This window comes from Toxotes jaculatrix, chromosome 18 (assembly GCF_017976425.1).
Source record: "Toxotes jaculatrix isolate fToxJac2 chromosome 18, fToxJac2.pri, whole genome shotgun sequence".
Lineage (NCBI taxonomy): Eukaryota > Metazoa > Chordata > Actinopteri > Toxotidae > Toxotes > Toxotes jaculatrix.
Genome location: NC_054411.1, coordinates 5,581,824 through 5,597,794, shown reverse-complemented (window position 1 = coordinate 5,597,794; position 15,971 = coordinate 5,581,824). Strand labels below are relative to the sequence as shown.

Sequence of the window (15,971 nt, the reverse complement as noted above, 5' to 3'; positions counted from 1 at the left end):
CACTTCTGGTGGCTTGTATTATGGTCAAGCTGAGCCAATAGCTTGGTGCTGCAGAGTGTTTGACTCTGCAGACACCTCTAATGACAGTATGACAAAAAAAAAAAAACCCAAAAAAAACAAGACAGTCTTCTCACAATCCTTTCATTTCCAATAAACAAAAACATCTTTCAGGAAACAGCTGCTCCCTATTGCCATGTGGAGAAGCATACACATAAACACACACACACACAGTAACATATGTACAGAGGACCACAAGAGTGTAAATGCTAATCTTTTACTTCTAAGTCACACTGCTCGAATATTTTTGCATAATGCTGTAGGACAGTAGCTGACCACGCTGTCATCACTACTGCTGCTTGTTTAGCTGCTTTCAGTGGAAAGTTCAAAATTCTACCTATAGTCCAATGAAATTTCCTTCTATGGCAAGATGAAATTTCATTTGATGTGTGGTGCAACCAAAGCTTAGGGGCCATCATCGCTCACTGCAGTTCTTCTTGCTACTAAAGCACTATATGTGTATGTGGAAAAAAAGTAATACATTTGCAACATATAAGCTATGCATACGTAGAGCATGAGCGCACTTTGCAGTAACATGCAATAATATGAGCTTCTTTTGGCCTCCAATGATGTTAATGTCTCAGTTTAATTTGCAGATGCACAATAGCAAATAGGATGTAATGAGTGTATACGTCAATATATGAATAATGTGTTAAGCGACTTTTTTTAATTCCTATGGTTTATACAAAACAAGTTAAATTCAGATACATGGAGTGTTTGAATGTAAATCCTTTGACTCTGTAATGTATGAGCAGGCGCTACAGTGAAGCCCTGTTCTGATGTTTTCACTGAAGGCTGCTTCAGCACTGACAGTACTAATACTCATGGTAGCTTTTCAGAATGCTCAGGATAAAGAAAGTGCAGGACTCGTTCTCTGTGGCACTAACACACCTCAAAAACTCAACATTGTTGGTTTTCTTCTGTTACAGATGAGCAGGGCTGTGCGAAATTGTACAGTGACAGGATGTACAGTAGATGTAAAAACTGCAATTACTGTAAAGGCACGACTTGCTAATAATGTATGAAAATGTACAGATACGGCCAAAACTGGCAAATACAGGCTATATTTTTAAGAATGTGCTGTGAAGAAGATGAATGAAAATGAAAAGCGAGCAGACGGAGTGAAACTGTTGGCTTCTGATCCATACAAAGAACAGTTTTTGTCAAATGGACAATCACCACTCAAAGTTCATACTTAGGTGCAAGCCAACAAACTTGGGTCAAACATGCTTTGTTGCCTATTAGGAAAGAGTCAGCTTATGTATTATATAAATGTATACACCTAACTGTATTCATTGCTAAATGGATCATAAACATTCAGCCTAGCAGTGTCACTTCATTGCAACCCACTAGTTAGTTCATGCGTGGTCCCTGGAAAGTGTGTATGTGTGACTGACTGGATGTGAAAGTGTTTGTGTTTTGTTCCCACCAAGATAAAACTTTCCAGTGTTAAACAACGACTCTGATCAAAAAACAAACGTGCACTGATACCAACTATCCAGTTCACTTATTGTAGTGCACCAACAGTAGTAGAATGAGACGGAAAAAAGGCCTGGGTGAAGCTCGGTGTGGCTCGTCCGTGTTCAGGTATCAGGTGTTTGTATGTAACATTATAAACACACTGAGTCTGTGTTGAATTGATCTTGAAATGTCCAGTCAGCTTCCTAAAAATGGAGACAAGGATGTGGATATTATGGATCAAGATAAAATGGCCAATAGAGGAAGCAGACAAGCAGGATGTTGTTAGCTCAGACTGGGTATCTGCAGATTCCACAAAATGTGAGACTTATTGAGTGCTGTTTAATGCTTCATGGAGTTAGACATTGGTTAAATACTAACATCAGAACATAAAATTTAAAAAACCACATTCATAAAGTTAAACTAGGCTCAGTAAAAAAAAAAAAATCTGAAATCTTGTTCTGTGTTCTATTAACACTTGTTGTGAGATTTTAGAATCAATAAATGCTTTTTTAAAACGTCTTAACAAATCAGCAGATACCCGGTCAACAGTAATATGTGAAATCACATGATGAAACACCAGAGGCAGGCAGGTCAGACCAGGTTAGACATCTCTGCACAATCAAACTGAATCCTTCTGCAAAAGTACCAGAACCGATGATTACAGTTGTACACTGAAATGTTGAAATTTTTCTGTTCTTCAGTACACTCGATTTTGTTTTGTAAAACTCTCAGTGTAAATGACCATTACTGTGTAAATCAAGGCAAAGCCAAACTGTCACCTTAATAAAAGACGCTTGAAGGAAACTGCTAATGTCTTATTTTAGGTGAGATGATTTTAGCTCAGTGGCGGTTCACAGTCACACACATAAGGATTGTGGCAGCATGTTTTAATGTATAAAGTTAAAGTTTTATTTTTATAGGCATACACTGTACATAGCAGTAAACTCCATTTTGTTCATCTCTATTGAGAAAGATCTCATTTCAAAGTGGGCTTCGATGTTTTACAAATGAAAAACAGAGTGGATAACCAATCTGGACATATAAAAAAAAATAAAGAAAAGATGATAAATGATAATTTACATTCACATGTGGGGGACTTTAATATTTGGTCAAACACTGATAATTTTGCTTTTCCCATTGTCATAACCTTGCAAACGTTACCCTTACCACACCACTGTTTGTTACGCAACACATCCACACCGTTTCAGCCTTTTTCTGCGTGGAAACATTTGGCACTTGTATGATTTTTAAAGGAAGACATTTACTCTGTGACTCGTTCAGGTATTAACTATTTGCCTCACAAAGTGCAAAGGCTTCAAGATCATGTAAACACGATGATAAATGTTTAATGTGCATGTACGTTGCTCAGAGTACCAACGGAATGGGTTAATGTGTAAAATGAAAAGAGGGATGAGATCTCTTCACCATCGTCTACAGGTTACATTCAGTCAGTCGGTTTCTCGTCTGGTTGCCTATTTTTGCAGAACAATGATATAAATGCACAATAACTTATTTTACCATAGAGATGTGATGGTGACACCAGCCGCTGAAAAAAAGGTTCACAGAGGAACATACCCAGTCAAGTTCTTCTGAAGAACAACCAGAGGGTAACATCACACTACAATACTGAGTGACCGCACGGAGCAGCATCTGACTGAAGCTAATGCTGTGGCTAACATGTTTAATGGTTTGTTTATCCAAGAGACAGCACATGCATTTCACTGATCATCATTAGGTACGATGTAAAAGCTTGTATTATGTATTGAGAGGTCAAACAAAAGCCTGTCTATAAGTACAGTAACTGAGAGAGTAACACACTGTATGATGGGTAATCGCAGCCTGTTTGCTTTGAGAAGATGGAACAAAAAAGATGTGCAATGAGCAGTGTGGATTAATAGTATTTCCACCTTAAATAGTTTAGTTTCATAAGCTTGGCATATACAGTCTTGCAGGTAGGTGGGTGGGTTTGGACAGATGAGGGGGGAGAGCTGACGGCTGTCACTGAAGGAGCTGGTTTGGTGTCTGCAGAGCAGGAGCACCTGCAAACAGCAGGGAGGGACTTTCTATTTTTGGAAGTGCAGCAGAGAGGGCAGAGACACTGACTGTTCATAGAAACTCGTCAGCTAGATGTGATGCTGCAGAGAGGGACAGAAGCATTAGTGGGTGGCTGAGGAGTTAAGGACAGGTTATGGAGGTAGCAGGTACAGCTAAGTCATGTCTACCTCCCTCTCTATCCCCACATATTTGAGGGCATCGGCTTGGCTGTATCTGTGGAAGGAAGACAGAATAAAGACCCTTAGTATACAGTACCTGCAGAAACCAGTAATTCAGTCACAATGTAAAGCGGCTTTGTTTTTTTTTTTTACTTTGAAGCTGATGGAGAGTCACGAAAAGGCCTGTGACTCTACCTGTAGTCAAAGAAGAGCTCCTCTCCTTGTAGGATAGCTCGTTTGGCAAAGATACCGATGCGATGGTCTCCATTCACCATTACCACTACAAAGGCAGCAAAAAAAAAATCCCCCAACAAAACACTGCTTTCAGCTCGCAAGAAATCTCATAAATCACATTACATTCCATAGCAGAACAACTGAGTCAGTTTTACCTTTTGCGTAGCAGTTGGGATTAACTGAATGATTTGCAAAGCGGATTTTGTTCCCCTTTCGTGTGGCATCCACAACAAAGTCTACTGACAAACATACACACAGAGTATATGAAGGATTACTTAACACATTGTAACCATGGTGCGGCTGGCCTATAGCTATAAAGGAAGAATGGGGAATACTTGCCATTGTTCAAGTTGAAAAGGAAGCTAGACATGTATTTGTCATAGATCCTGCCACGTCGGTCTGCCTCATCCTGAGAGATCAGCTGCTCATGTGCACAGACACGCACATTCATAACAAACACTTTCAGTACAAAACTTCAATCAAGCTGAAAGCTCATAAACAAAATAATTTTCATCGGACTAAAACTGCATGGACTTGCCTCTCCGCAGTATTCTGAGATGAACTCATTCTTCTGAACAGGCTCTTTGATGAAGGTGCCCCATCCGGCGACATCTGATGGAGCCAACAGCAGGTGCTAGAAAGGGAAGTATCATATGATTGATCTAAGTGCCATGAAGTTGTATCCAGAATAACAGATTACTAATATATAACTATCAGGACCTTCAAGTGCCCTTGTGTACCTTCTTTAGGCCTCTCTGGATGCTGCAGTTTTTGCAGGAGACCACCTTGCTGTCCCAGTGGTCTGCAGCCCCGCAAGTCATGCACAGATCTGGGTCACATTCCCTCACAGCCAGGTAGCAGGGACACTGTTTAGTGTTACACTGAGTCTTACACCTGCAGCCTGGGAAGCGGTTCTGGCCTGGAAAACATTTAGACACACAGCTGCTCAGCAAGGGAACATGAGCAAACTGCATGCTGCGACGCTGAAATATAATACATTATATAACCTGGCAGAACACAACATGGTTATGATAAATAATTCTATCCCAAAATGCAGTTGCAGCACCTAGGCTCAGTGGCTGAGTAAAGCTCCGAAGCTTATTGGAGACCTCTGCTGGCAGATATGCTGAAATACAATTTTGCAGTGTGTAACATAACACCCTCCGGGCAGATGAACGGAAGGATCATGCGGATCAGGCAAGAATAAGCAAAATGTCTTTCCAGCAGCCTGTGCTTGGGGAAAACTGTCCATACCAGGAGCTCCAGGCAGCATTTGTCCTCTCCATCGTGCCGTTTTAACCTCCTATTCCCAGCCTGTGTGGGTTTTATGTGTCTGTCTCATCAAGCATTGTTTAGCTGGAGCTGCCTGACTCATACTCATGTTGGAGACGATGTTGTATATCAGGCACAGAGCCTGTCACATCCCTTTGATTTCTCTCCAAGACTTCAGAGCACACACATGTGCAACCGGGGGCTGCTTCCTGTTTGGCCGCAGCTCTCCTCTGCTACGGGAAAAGGCGAGGTAACAGTCGGGTAAAGAGGAGGGGGGGAGAGAAGGTGGTTGAACCACAACTGATGAACAAATGAGGCGAAACCATCTTTTCCAAGCCATAGCAAAATGTTTACTTCGTCTTATCCTCTTTCTCTGCTGTAAACTCTCCAGAGGGCAAAATACAAAATGCATTCCTCCACCATGTGGCCATTTTGGAAAACACAGTTCTGGGTCATTGCTGCAGCAGCGAATGCCTCATTGTGAACGCAACTCACTGTTAAACAGACACCCACCTATCCCTGCCAGAGGACAGCTTCTCCTCTGACTGCTGCCAGAACACTGCAGAATCGTTTTACATTCTGCTGCCCTGCTCTATTATGGCCTGGCAAAAGGGCTTTAGAGCTACCGAGAGCTTCCAGTGGATGGAAAATGTGGTGACAAACAATTTTCTTTTAGCTTCACAAGGCAGAGCAGGCTACTTATGTGTCAGAAGACAGCATTCACTATGGGAGAGATTGGTGACATAGGTAAATAAGAAAGGTGACACTCACACTCGTGCTCGCACTGACAGAACTTCTCACAAAAATTCTGGGTCATCACACACGGGCAGGAGCTGTCGCATGGATGGTCAGGGTGGTCACATGGTTGGTAGTTGTACACCTGATTGGATGAGTTATCTGGAGCAACAGAGGACAAAGCCCTCAGACTGGCACAGCAAGCTGTACTGTATTTCAGAGGGCAGAGCAGTAATAGTCCCGCTGTGATGTCTTACTGTGGGATGAACGTACCTTTCTTCAGCTGAATCTTGGCCCATAACCTGCCACATCAAACAAACACAAGGGTTTTTGAGAAAAGCTCATCTAACTTGTTCCACACCTACTTACTTTTCATGGCTTATTACATGAAAAAAATTGGAATGCCACAGGAGGATCTCATGCAGTTTAAAACAAATCCAAAAACGCAGAATACATTTTTATCTGCATGACTTCATTTATTTTAACCTCCACCTAAGGCCAAGCAAAGGGTAAGAAAGAGAGGGAGAGTAAGTGGTGACATCTTGCCTGTGTTTCCTTTTCTTCTTTTGGGGTGAGATGCCTCCATCCTCCAAAGGAACACGATGGATCAGGACCTCCTTCACTGCAAACTCGTACACCTGGGGCAGACAAAAATGACAAGAACAACAACAAATGGAAATTTATCCCAAATGTGCACTACTGTTAAGAAATTCTAAATGTTGTGTAATGCAGAGTGAAAAGCACATCATCTTGATTACGCCACAGAACATCCTGCCCCCCCCCCAACCCTCTGCTATCAAAACTCCACTGCAGAGGCCAAACATACACATACATCTGTGCGCACACTCAACAACTTCTGGCTGCCAAAACCTGGATTTGGCCTCTTCGCTAGTACACAGACATACATAATGATGCAGCTGGTTTTAGCATTTCCACCCGATTAAGCAGTGGGCAGGGCTGTGACAGACAGGCCAATACAGATTCTGGACTCATCTGGCTGTGAGACAAGAGGCTCTGCAAGGGTTAGATGTAAAGGGGCTGAAGCTGCTTCAACATGTCCCAGATCAACATTTGTTTTACCTCTTCTTACTGGGGTTTTACTGTGCTCAAAAGTTTTCTTAAAAGTTTTTAAATTTGTAATATGTTCTTATGGACAAGCCATGCGGCGTTCAATTGACATAAGTCTGGGAATGTTTAAGCCTGCATCATAAGAGTATATGCGAGACATTACATCTGGTAAGCATCCCTGTTTATGGTGCCACATGCCATTCTCTCTGTAGTCAGCCCAATTATCCACACCATAAAACCACAGGCACAGGATGCATGTGTTATTACACTCGCACTGACGCAAACGCAACAGAAATCAGCAATGCAAGTAGGTTTTCTACTTTATTTCAAAACAACTACGCTTCAGCCTCAGAAAGTATTAGTCATAGTTTTCTATTTAACATTTAAAACTGCTTTAACTGACCGCTGTAGTACTTTTACTGTTAGTGCTTTCTCTCTAATAAATTTCTGACCTCATTTCACATAAATCCTCTTGCTTCTATTTCCTATTTGTCACCATTCTATTTCTATGGTCTTCTTTTATGTGAGTTCTTTGCTTTTACTGCTCTACTGGAGCATTAAGAATTTTAAAAATTCATTTCCAGCACCTGGCATTTTAAAGGGGAACTCTGTTGATTTTACACATCAAACTGTGTTGCTTATGTGTCAATAGTTGTACAAAGCTTGTTGTGGCTGCGGAGGGAGCTGCATAAAGTCTGTGTCTCAAGTGATGCCATTTGAGTCAGCTTCGGTTGGGTCTGAAGACTACAAGTTTGAAGATGAAAAAAAAATGGGGGTGTGGAGTTGAAGATCTTGGAGTTGAACTAAACCTCTGCAGCTTGTTCCTCATCTCTGCCTGAGACTAGCTCAAGGCTACATTTTATGGAGAATTAGAGTAGGATCTGAGAATATTTCACCTCCTTGCAGTTCTTGGTACCGATGAGGCGAGCGATGGAACAGAAGTTGTTGAAGTATGTGCCGTGTAGCACCCTAAACAGCGACTCCTCTGCCCCGCTCCACTGGACCACACAGCAGGCCTGCTGCTCCCCGTCATCGTCCCCTGGACGCAGCTTGGTGGGAGTCTGGCACCGCGAATTGCCCTCTGTTTCACACACATGCAGATACACACAGAAACACACTTTAGCACTACTGACTAACTACTCTTGACAGAAAGTTTGTTTCATATTTTTTTAATCTACACATGCAGCAGGACATACAAACACTCCTTTATTACTTGGTCTTGGCAAAAGGTTTTGACAGCTTTTATCTGCACACTCACAAACCAGTATTGTTAATTTAATCCTCAAGAGACACACATTGTTATTTCTGGATTCCATTTTTGTGCATCTGGATGCACACACAGAGACACACACGCATACACAAGGGACCAGGGGCTTTGATTTCAGTTTTTGGATATTCAAGACTGATGCTTGTGCACCCACAGCTTGAGGCAGAGAGCCGAATGTTGCTTGGCAACAAGCTGAATGCAGAACTGCTGTGGCCACATGCTCCAGCACTGAGTATCTTTATTAATCTGCTCAACAATCTGTTTTTTCCACATTATCTCAACACGTGTGAGAGAGTCTGCTGAGTCACTGGCTAAGCATGAGCGGTTTCCAAAACTCACAGAGACTCTTAGTCTTATTGATGGTGATGAACAACAACCGGAGAGCCCCAGGGAGGAGAAGAGGAGATAAAAATCCAGAGGAGATTGTTCTTATTTCCCCCCCCGCTGCTCTCCACATGAAGATGTCAATAGAAATTAAAAAAAGAGGGGAAAAAAACCACAGTAGGAGTAGGGGGAGAGGGAACATAGTGTTTATGTTGGGGCTGAAGCATGCAAAACTAATGGTTGGTTTATTTTGCTTGGCAAGAGAGAGCTGATATTGAGAGGGGATAGAAAAGGGGAGACAGAGGAAAGAGCAGGATATGACTTGAAAGCTATCATCTCCGGCCAACTTTCACTTTTCTGAAGAGCCGCAGTCGGAGCAGACAGTGTTTCAGAAAGGGGGAATTTTGGGGGAAGTTATGGTAAATGATGCATTCACTCACAGAGTCATACAGTGACTCAGAGTCTCAGTCACACACAAAAAATAAAAGTGCCTATACTGTAGAGAAATTCAGAGCATACAGCCTTGATTGCATTACCAGATGGGGAAAAAAAAAATCTCAAAACAATATATTGCTCAGCATAAGCAATATATAGCAAATACTCTACAACAACTTTATTAAGTAACATCCCTACATTTTGAATATCCTGTTTGCTATAAGAGTGGTGTTTTAAATCAAATAGAAGATAAACCTACAAAATAAGACACCTCAAGATAAAGAATAACCCTTCTTCCTTTGCTTGCTTTACTGTCAAACATCAGGTGATTTCAAAACTCCAAACACTGTTCCTGTGAGATCTGAGTCCTACCTGAGGAGGAGGTGGTCTCATGGTCACTGTCACCCTCTTTGCCTTCCTCAGTAGACCCAGATGGCCCAGGACAGCTGGAGCTGGTGGGACGCTGCTGCCTCCGTCGCCTCCGAGACCTCTGTGACCGTAACATATTCTGATCCACAAACTCTTTAGCCCCTTTCTTCAGAAGAGGACACGGGATGGCAAAAACAAAGAGTAAACAACAAGATATGTAGCGAGCACTACATTGTACAGAATGCATGAATAGGTTACATAATTATGAGCTTGGCATACCTGTAACAGAAAGCAGTCCACACCACATGGTTCAGTCTCCATGCGGATCTCCTTACTCTTCCTCTTGTAAACATTGGGTGTAGCATGAAAAGCTTTATGAAAATAAAACAAACATATTCTGACTTTTCATTGTATATCTGGTAGGTAGTACTTTGCTACTGTATACAATTAAATGAATTTAATACCCAAAGCATAAAAAAGAACTGGGAAGTCATAGTTAAACCTAATCTAAAATGCAATCTAATCTGCAAGAGAAATAAACATAAATAAAGCCATTACGGTGGAGGAAACAGTCGTATTTGAAGCAACGTCTGCAGAAGAGTGTGTGGAAGGAGTGTAATGACTGCTCCCGCTGCACAGACTTAGCAAAAGGTCCATCCAGGTTGGGGGTGCAAAGTGGGGGCAGCTTCACCGGGCTGGGGGGCTCCAAGAGGTCCTTATACCTGTTTGAGGTGACAGGCAAGGTTTTAGTAGTGATACGCCTTTGTGCCAAAGTATTAGTATGCTCATTTGAAGTTGATGCTGGGTAAAGTTGTACATGTTTCTTTCTAAGCAAAGCTCTTTCAGATGCTGATGGAACTGCTCCTTTGAGTCAGAGAGCCTGAGAGGGAGCCACCATTATTACTTTCCTCCCTGACAGCTTGCGTCTCCATGGTGAACACTAAGCAACGGTCTGTTCAGCATTGTGCCCATAGATCCCTGGTTTCACTTCACTTTTCTTACTTTTCCTTCAGCTCCTCCGTGGTGCCCTTGTAAGGGAACATAGAGGCGATGGCTGTAAATATCTTATCATTGGGGATCTTCTTGCTGCTGCACAGGTCCCTCACTTTGGGAGACAGAAAGAGACAGTGAACAGAGTTTGTTCTACAAATGACCCAGTATTGTCCACAAATCAGGCTTTGATACAGATTCACAAATAAAGCTTATGCAATGTGTCCTTTTCAACATTTTGCAATGGAACAGTTTTTCCAGCTCCCAGGGCCAGTTAGCAATAACATGCTCTGAGTTCAATTCTCTGTGAACATTGTGACATAATGAGAACAGTGTAGTTGTCTATTTTTTTTTAACATCTTTTATTCATGGACCCTTCATCCATGCTTGTGTTTGTCTGCCAGTGGCTGAATGACTGCGCGCCCAGGTGTGCTTCAGTTTCACTATCACTAAGTGTTGGCAGAGTGTGTGTGCAGCCTGGTTTCCCATAAAGCCTGGTGCGAGAGGTCATTAAGTTCTGTAATTAGACCTGGGCCATATCAGTGTCATGGACAAACAGGTTCCCTCACACAACGCTGTGCTCATGCAGGGACACAGGGGCAGCTTTAAAGTAAACAATGCCAGTTCAAGAGCTGCTGTGGCAGGGCGACCTTGTGGCAGCTGTACAGTGTAATGAGAGGAACAGTACTGGCCTTGTTCACGCTGCAGCCCTCTTATTCTCTCACAGGACAAAGTGTGCACACACAAATGCACAGCTGAAGACTTGCTCACCCTCAGTTGTGCTCTTTCTCTTCCTCCTGATGAACGCCACAGTCCCAGCTTTGGTCTCTTCTGAGCCCTCCACTGAGCTCCTCCTCATCACTCTTTCCTCCTCCTTCTTCCCCACAGCCTCTGCCACGGCCACTGCTTCCTCTTCTTCCTCCTCCTCGTGGTCAGAGTACTGGCTCAAGGCTTCCACCAGCTCTTTAAAGATCTCGTCACTAATAAAACCACCCTCTGGGACACAAACAAGTCAGAGCAAATGATAACACCTACAGTAAACTGTAAAAATCTTTCCCACAGGCTTCCAGAAATAATTAAAATATGTCATCAGCGGCATCATTAATGTGTAATAAATCCACATTCCCTACTAAAAGTAAAACTGATATATAGCATATCAGATTGACAGCAAATAAGGGACTGGATAATGGGATCTGTAAAGACAACTTGATGGGACACACACCTCTGTCGCCATGGACACCGTCGTAGTTGTCGATGAGTTCCTCCAGGAAGGCCTCGTCCTGTTCCAGCACCTCGTCGCCCATGTAGGGGATGTTGTGAAGGAACGTCTCGTCCTCCACCTAGGACGCAAAAACTCCCATCAAGACAGGTATGTGACTGTTTGAAGCTACGCGTCACACGATCACCTCTGCTACTTCTGAGGAGCTGCAGCTGAAAATGTCAGAGTAACAAACAAGCAACAACCAGGCTGCAGCAAACAGTTCACAAAAAATGTTCCGGCCAAATCTACTAGAAACTGAAAAAATGTAAACCGTGTTGTGTTCCAAAAACAGCGTGTGAAACTGTTCCTGTTCTGTGAGCACATCACCTTCTGCAGATGTATTTTCAAAATAAAGCTATTTTGGAACAAAGGAAGAATGCCCTGTTTTTAGTTTGGTGATGTGGTTTAGATGTTCCATGAACCAAGAATTTAATCAGCTCACACAGGAACATTTCCATTTCCACTGAAGACATGAAAATCTTCTAAATTAGAATCAGGTGAAGGAGTGAAATACTACACACAGTGTGTTCTGCACCTGCAACAATGCTGTAACTGCATCACAACACAATGTGACTTATTTCATACCATGAAGTTGTGCTGCAGAGGTGACCAGGAGTACATGAAGGGGATTCCTGCTACTGTTGACAGTGGTCTCATGGCAATGGCTTGAGCTTTGAATCCTGGGAAGCCAAACTCCACAGTACACACCTGTAAGAGAACCATACGTGCACTGGGGATGACCACACACTACAATAATCCTCAGCATTATTGGACAGCTTTATAACTATGTAATTGAATACACATGCTGCTCGACCCCCCCCCAGCAGGGAAAATAAACCCAGTAAACACAATATAGTGGACCATGACAGCACATGGGAAGAGAAAGATGCTGTTATAAAGTCAGGCTGCTCATATTATGAGCTCCCACGGGGCCACAGACCACCGTTAGGCTGCCATATGATCCATTTCTCGCACACAGCTTTGTCCTGATCTATTTTAGTAACACCTGACAGCCAGGTGGGAATCAGAGCAGAACAGTGGGGCTGGTGAAGAGGACTCAACATGATGGACATGAGAACACACACAATAATAACAGACAGGATAACTAGTTGAGCCAGAGCAGCTGGGGCAGGAATATGAGAACAGAGTTGGACAGTGAAGGCATGATGGTATGTAAAATTTTGTGATGCAGTACACATTATTTTAACCTCTTCAGGACACAAACACACACACTCACACACACCTTCTTGTTGGCCAGAGCTCCACTAGACGTTGACAAAGGAATGGACTGAATCCTGAGCTTGGACCACTCTGTGTTCAGGAGATTTGTCTGCTGCTCAATCTTCTGTCTGTTGGACATGAACACGGTCTAGAAAACACAATAAAGAGCTTGTCACACATGCACTAGGCACATAACACAGTGAGCAATGCATTTGAAACACACACCTACTGAAAATCCCCCCACACCATGCAAACAGTGCACAGGCTCCAACCGAACACCAGACCTGTCGATGACCCACCTTGACCTCCTCTGCTTTTTTAAGGCGTTTTAATTGGCGAAGGCGCATATATTCAGACTTGACCCTCCGTCTCCACTCCAGCAGGCTGCGGGAAGGGGCAAATGAGGAAGGCTGAGGTCTTGAGGTTGGTGGGACAGTACCGGTGCCAGGGCCTGGGTCTGCAGCAGCTGTTTCCTCCATGACTCTTTGAAAAGACAGAGATCCTTTGTGGCAAAACAGTCCAACATCACTGGGGAACAGGATGCACCGGGACTAGACTCTGATGCCAACTTGAGCTTTCTGATTGCAAAAGGGTGTGTAAAAGGTGCAAGGGAACACTGTCAGGAGGATTATTGCAATTTGGGTAAAAATTAGTTTTGTAGTTATTTCCAGTAATATTACAACAAGGCTTTACAAAGAGTGTAGTGAAGTTATGACTGTTTTCATCACCTGTTATATCACAGTAATTCTCTATAATACAACTAATAGCTATTTGGTATGCTCATAATAGATAGTTTTGGTGTGATGTACTCAGCCCTTGTCTATAATTTGTTGTTAAATTACTATTTAACTCTAATTACTATATACAGCAAGTACTAAATGCTCCCTCTCTCTGCCTCTAACGTACCTAAAACTTCCCCTTTCACTCTAACTGGAAGTCCATTTGAGAGAGTGCCCCCCTCTGTTGGCAAAACAAAACTGACATCCAATGTTAAAAAAAAAAAAAAAAAAAAAAGAAACCCTTCCACACAGGTGCTTTAAACTGTTCAGTGTGGATAGCCTCGAGCTTCTTTTTTGGATCACGGGTTGCTACTGACCAAATAACACAAAAACAAACTGATAATGTGGGATAATAAGTGCCTATGAATGTAACAGCACGGGGTATCCACATTGCTCAGGAGTGGGCGTGCCTCTTCAGAAAACCAATATGAAGCGGAGCATAAAAAGTGCGTAGTACAGTTTTTATGTGTTTCATAATCACCTCGGTCAACATCAACTTCCCCGCCTGTGCTAAAACACAATCAAAAATAAGTACGAAGGCAAAACTGAGCTCGGGGAGCCGCTACCGTGCAATTTTTTGGGACTACGAGCCGTGCACACGTTTCAGCCACAAGCTATGAAGTGCGCTACGTCCTGTAGCTGCAGACCCGTGCAAACAGAGCTACACTGTGTCCATTTAAACGTGGAACACTTTAAAGACGAGCGCACCGAGCACCACAATGACAGCACATTATTCTAGCGGACCCGTGTGCACGTCCACCTCTACACCCAGTGTCGCAGTTATTAAATACCTTCAAATCCACGTCTTGCGTCCTATTTGTTGCGACAAGAGCCTGCAACGCGATCAAGTCCCTCTCTCTGTTTTTTTTTCTTTTTCTTTTTTTTAGGTGGAAAGATCCGGAGCAATTAAAGGCTGTATTTACTATGGATCTGACGCAGATATCGTCTCCGCACGGCGAGGGGATCTCAGAGAAATCACTACGTTATCCACGGGCATGGTGCTGGTGGTGGTTGTTGTTGTTGTAGCTTACAAATAGCTGCGCACTTGGCTTGGTTGAGCCAACCCGAGCAGGAGGGTGACGTCTTTATTATGATCACAGCCTTTCCTAGCAGAGGAGGATTTATTACTATTCTGCGTCCTGGGAATAAAAAGTAGCGTGGAGCGGCCACAGCACAGACATTTACACGCACACACAGGAACTGATGCAACTGTCCAGACTGCTAGATCGCCATCTAAATGCGATTGCACTCTGAGGGTTTTTGGTCGGCATATAAATGCAGCCTTTAAAAAAAAAAAAAATCTCCACAGCTTATTCAGAGCAGTAGCAGCCATAGGAACAAGTGGAAATACAGTAGGAGGACGCAAAGTCATTACTGTGTGAAACAGACATATATGTATATACGAATAAATAAATAAAACATGAATATTATTGTGATTTTTTTGGTCGGGTTGAAATAAGACGACTCACAAAACCGAAACATAAAATTCTAATAATAGGCATATCTCCCTTGAGAATGCACATAAATCGCTAAAGCACACACTGCAAGAATTAAAACCTATTTATTAAAGGTCGAAAACTGGCCTACAGTTGCTTAACATTCCAGCGGACCTCGGTCGGACGGAGAACAGTTCAGTTGCTGTTCTGCTTTCCGCCTCCAGAGAGAGCACGGAACCCGGGAGCACGTTTTACTCCTCCGTTTCTGAGAGCGAGGGCTGGATGAAGGTCCCCAGGCCAGTGATGCTGTCACGTACTTCACGTAAAGTACAAATCGGGGGAATTAGAGTTGAAAACATGGCCAGGGTAACCAAAGCCAGCCGTTTTTATATATTTATTTATTTTCTTTTTACATTTATTAACCTGGTCCGCACAAGCATAAGCAGGCTTATTTAATTCCGGAATTTACAGACACATATATTAACCTAAATCTTAAAGAGCTTATTCAAAATGTTTGCAAATTTAGTGACAGCTATCTAACGTCGAAAGGTCACTAACCCCACTTCCTCGTTGGAGGGGAAGGGGTGAATCTGGTTAACAAACCACGGGGCAACAAGTAGTAGAGTTATCAGCTCAGTGGAGCAAATGTTACCTAACTCTAAAACCCGATTTGACCTAATTTACAATGACCTGCTAATATGGCCACTAGGTGTATACCCAATTAATATTTTAAGTAATTATTTATCTTTTTAATTCTGTAATTAGGAATCAGTTCTATCTGTTACTATAATAGCAAAAGGGAAAATAAATTGGGAAAAGCTTTGGAACAGCTTCATGTTATTCATTTAA

At 42.7% G+C, this 15,971-nt stretch overlaps 1 protein-coding gene across 8 annotated transcripts; it reads right to left on the bottom strand.

Annotated features, from left to right (window-relative positions):
• Positions 1-305: 305 nt before the first annotated feature.
• Positions 306-14,909, bottom strand: ezh1 (enhancer of zeste 1 polycomb repressive complex 2 subunit). 8 transcript variants are annotated; one of them, XM_041062157.1, is made up of 21 exons: positions 14,478-14,909; positions 13,207-13,485; positions 12,930-13,055; positions 12,272-12,394; positions 11,648-11,765; positions 11,197-11,421; positions 10,438-10,540; positions 9,994-10,157; positions 9,715-9,806; positions 9,439-9,601; positions 7,937-8,121; positions 6,519-6,610; positions 6,246-6,274; positions 6,009-6,134; positions 4,706-4,884; positions 4,504-4,599; positions 4,305-4,386; positions 4,121-4,204; positions 3,927-4,011; positions 3,741-3,786; positions 306-1,721 (listed from the first exon to the last, which is right to left on the bottom strand). In XM_041062157.1, the coding sequence occupies exons 2-21, from the start codon at positions 13,384-13,386 to the stop codon at positions 1,668-1,670; spliced, it is 2,352 nt and encodes a 783-aa protein (XP_040918091.1). In that variant the 5' UTR covers positions 13,387-13,485; positions 14,478-14,909; the 3' UTR covers positions 306-1,667. The 8 variants fall into 8 exon arrangements, 7 of the variants coding, with proteins under 7 accessions (XP_040918091.1, XP_040918090.1, XP_040918092.1 ...); XM_041062156.1 differs by having other exon boundaries at positions 307-1,721; positions 13,207-13,390; XM_041062158.1 differs by having other exon boundaries at positions 310-1,721; positions 4,121-4,201; positions 13,207-13,390.
• Positions 14,910-15,971: the final 1,062 nt, after the last annotated feature.